Genomic DNA, 2,910 nt, shown 5'->3' on the forward strand with positions numbered 1-2,910 from the left:
TTGAGACGGAGTCTTGCTCTGTCACCCAGGGTGGAGTGCAGTGGTGCGATCTCGGCTCACTGCAAGTTCCACCTCCAGGGTTCACGCCATTCTCCTGTCTCAGCCTCACAAGTAGCTGGGACTACAGGTGCCCGCCACCTGTAATTTTTTGTACTTTTTTTTGTAGAGACAGGGTTTCACTATGTTAGTCAGGATAGTCTCCATCTCCTGACCTCGTGATCCACCCGCCTCAGCCTCCCAAAGTGCTGGGATTACAGGTGTGAGCCACCGTGCCCAACCCAGAACCTATATTTTTAACTCCTATTCTCTATTGCCTTCCATTTAACAATCTGTTTATTTATTTGTTAAATATAAATCTGTGAGGGCCTCTGAGTTCCAGGAGAGTTTCATAGCTTGTGAAAGAGAAGTTCCATTTACCCATAGGGTTTCATTACCATTCTCCCACCCATCTTCAATATCTCTGCCAAGTGTCTCTGGTATCCAGGGCTCCTCAGCCCCTAACCCCCCACAACACTGTCCCAATCTGTTAGACACTGACAGCTCCCCTCACTTTTCTACACAGTCCCTCTCATGAGTTGGACCCCTTCTCTACCACCACTGCACCGTATATATCCCTCGACGCTGCTCTGGCCACAAAGCTGGTCCCCCACTAGGTAGGTGTTATGAGAGGAGCAGATGAAGTAGTGGTTCAGGGGTTGAGTCATATCCTGATAGATGGGGAGGCAGGCTGGGTTGAAGATGTCTCCATCCTTAGAGCAGAGGTAGCTGAGGAAGCCATCCATACTCAGCACATGCCGCAGTTTGCCTGGAGTGTGGATAGGAGAACACTAGGTGAGAAGCTCTGAATGGGAGCATCCCAGCACACCTACAGACCATCCTTCCTCCCACTCCATCCAGAGTCCTGCCTTTCAGATGGCACCCATTCCCAGCCTTTAGATCCCAAACTTGCCCCACCTAGTGTGTATCATTTCAAACATTCCCACCCTCAAAGAATGTTAAAAGGAATCATTAAGATTATTCAAGTCCAGTGCTATCCAATAGAACTTCCTATAATGAGATAAATGTTTTTTTTTTTTTTTACTTTTTTTTGGTCTTTTTTTATGTTATAGTACTAATGAGAAAAAGTTTTATTCTGCAGTGTCATATATAGTAGCCTCTAGCCACATGTGGCTACTGAGCACTTGAAATATGGCTTGTGTAACTGAAGAACTAAATTTTCAATTTTATTAGATTTTAGTTAATTTAATTTTAAATAGCCAAATGGAGTTCACAGTTACTATAATGGACAACATCCAAAGGGCTAATTTTATAGATGGAGAAACTGAGGCCCAGAGAGAATCAAAGTCAAAGGCTTAGTGACATGGCCAAGCTACCTGTATTTTCTTCCTTGGGCTATGTACCTGTGACTAACTATGGCCTGAAGGTTTCTTCTTACTGTCCATGTTCCCATATGATGTTTTGAGGAGCATTTGTCAACATCCCCTTAGACTACACTCCCATTAAGGAAAGGGCCCTGTTACTCCTTCCATAGCTCCCTCCAATCTCAGTATGGGCTTTATACAACAACAATAACAACGGTTAAGCACTCGCTCTATGCCCAGGGCATTCCATGCAGCATCTCACTCATGTTCTTACTAACATGATGAAGTAGATATAATATAATCTGCCATGAGAGGTTAGGTAACTTGCTCCAGGTCTCATAATTACTAAGTGTAGAAGCTGGGATTTGAACCCAGGCCGCCAGGTGTCAGAGCCATGCCCTGTACCACTGGGCTGTTCAGTCTCACTGAGAATAATGTTGCTACAAGGAGGCTCACCTGGAAGGTGGAACAACCTGACTCTCATGACCAGCTTCCTTGCTCCAGGTTTCACAAGGCCTGGAGATTGTGAAGGACAGGAAGTTGGGCAGGAAGTTTCTTTTTATTTTTTTGAGACAGAGTCTCACTCTGTCACCCAGGCTGGATGCAGTGGCACAATCACAACTCACTGCAGCCTTGACCTCCGGGCTCAAGCAGTCCTCTCACCTCAGCCTCTCAAGTAGCTGGGACTACAGGAATGTGCCACCAGGCCTGGTTAATTTTCTTTTTTTTTTTTAGAGATGGGGTCTCACTATGTTGTCCAGGCTGGTCTTGAACTCCTGAACTCAAGCAGTCCTCCTGCCTCAGCCTCCTGTATTATAGGCATGAGCTACCACTCCTGGTGGAAGTTTCATTCTTTTTGTTTGTTGGTTGGTTGGTTTGTTTTTGAGACGGAGTCTCGCACTCTGTCACCCAGGTTAGAGTGCTATGGTTCAATTTCCACTCACTGCAACCTCCGCCTCCCAGGTTCAAGTGATTCTCCGGCCTCAGGCACCCGAGTAGCTCAAATTACAGGTGCCCACCACCATACCCGGCTAATTTTTATATTTTTAGTAAAGAAGGGGTTTCACCATGTTGACCAAGCTGATCTCGAACTCCTGACCTTAAGTGATCCGCCTGCCTCGGCCTCCCAAAGTGCTGGGATTACAGGCATGAGCCATTGTGCCCAGCCAGGAAGTTTCATTCTTGACAGTAATAAATCACTCAGGTAAATGTACTGTTGTCAGATACTTTTCATGTGCATTATTTCATTTGGTCATCAATTATTTTACAAATGAGAAAACTGAGTTAGTTAGATTAAGTGACTTGCTCACAGTTACTCAGTTAATAAGAAGCACATTGGAGACCTGAGCCCAGGTTTTTTGACTGATACTACTCTCTGTAGCCAGATGTAGCATCTGATTGCCAAGTTCAAGGGAAGGAAACACCAAGAAGGGTGGGGGTTGAAAGTTGAAAGAAATGTAACTGATGTTTACTGGATTCTGCACAGGGAACAGAAGATCCTCTTTCTTTCCTTCTTTCTTTCTTTCTTTTTTTCTTTTCTTTTCTTTTC

General features: G+C 44.9%; 1 protein-coding gene across 1 annotated transcript in view; it reads right to left on the reverse strand.

The window, feature by feature from the left end:
* PLCD4 (phospholipase C, delta 4) overlaps positions 1-2,910 on the reverse strand; it is a 27,969-nt gene that overhangs the window by 8,897 nt on the left and 16,162 nt on the right. The window contains exon 7 of the mRNA XM_011932246.1: positions 604-805. Coding sequence (XP_011787636.1) covers positions 604-805 — 202 coding nt within the window. The remainder of the gene's footprint in view (positions 1-603; positions 806-2,910) is intronic.

Source organism: Colobus angolensis, unplaced genomic scaffold, assembly GCF_000951035.1.
Source record: "Colobus angolensis palliatus isolate OR3802 unplaced genomic scaffold, Cang.pa_1.0 Scaffold95, whole genome shotgun sequence".
Lineage (NCBI taxonomy): Eukaryota > Metazoa > Chordata > Mammalia > Primates > Cercopithecidae > Colobus > Colobus angolensis.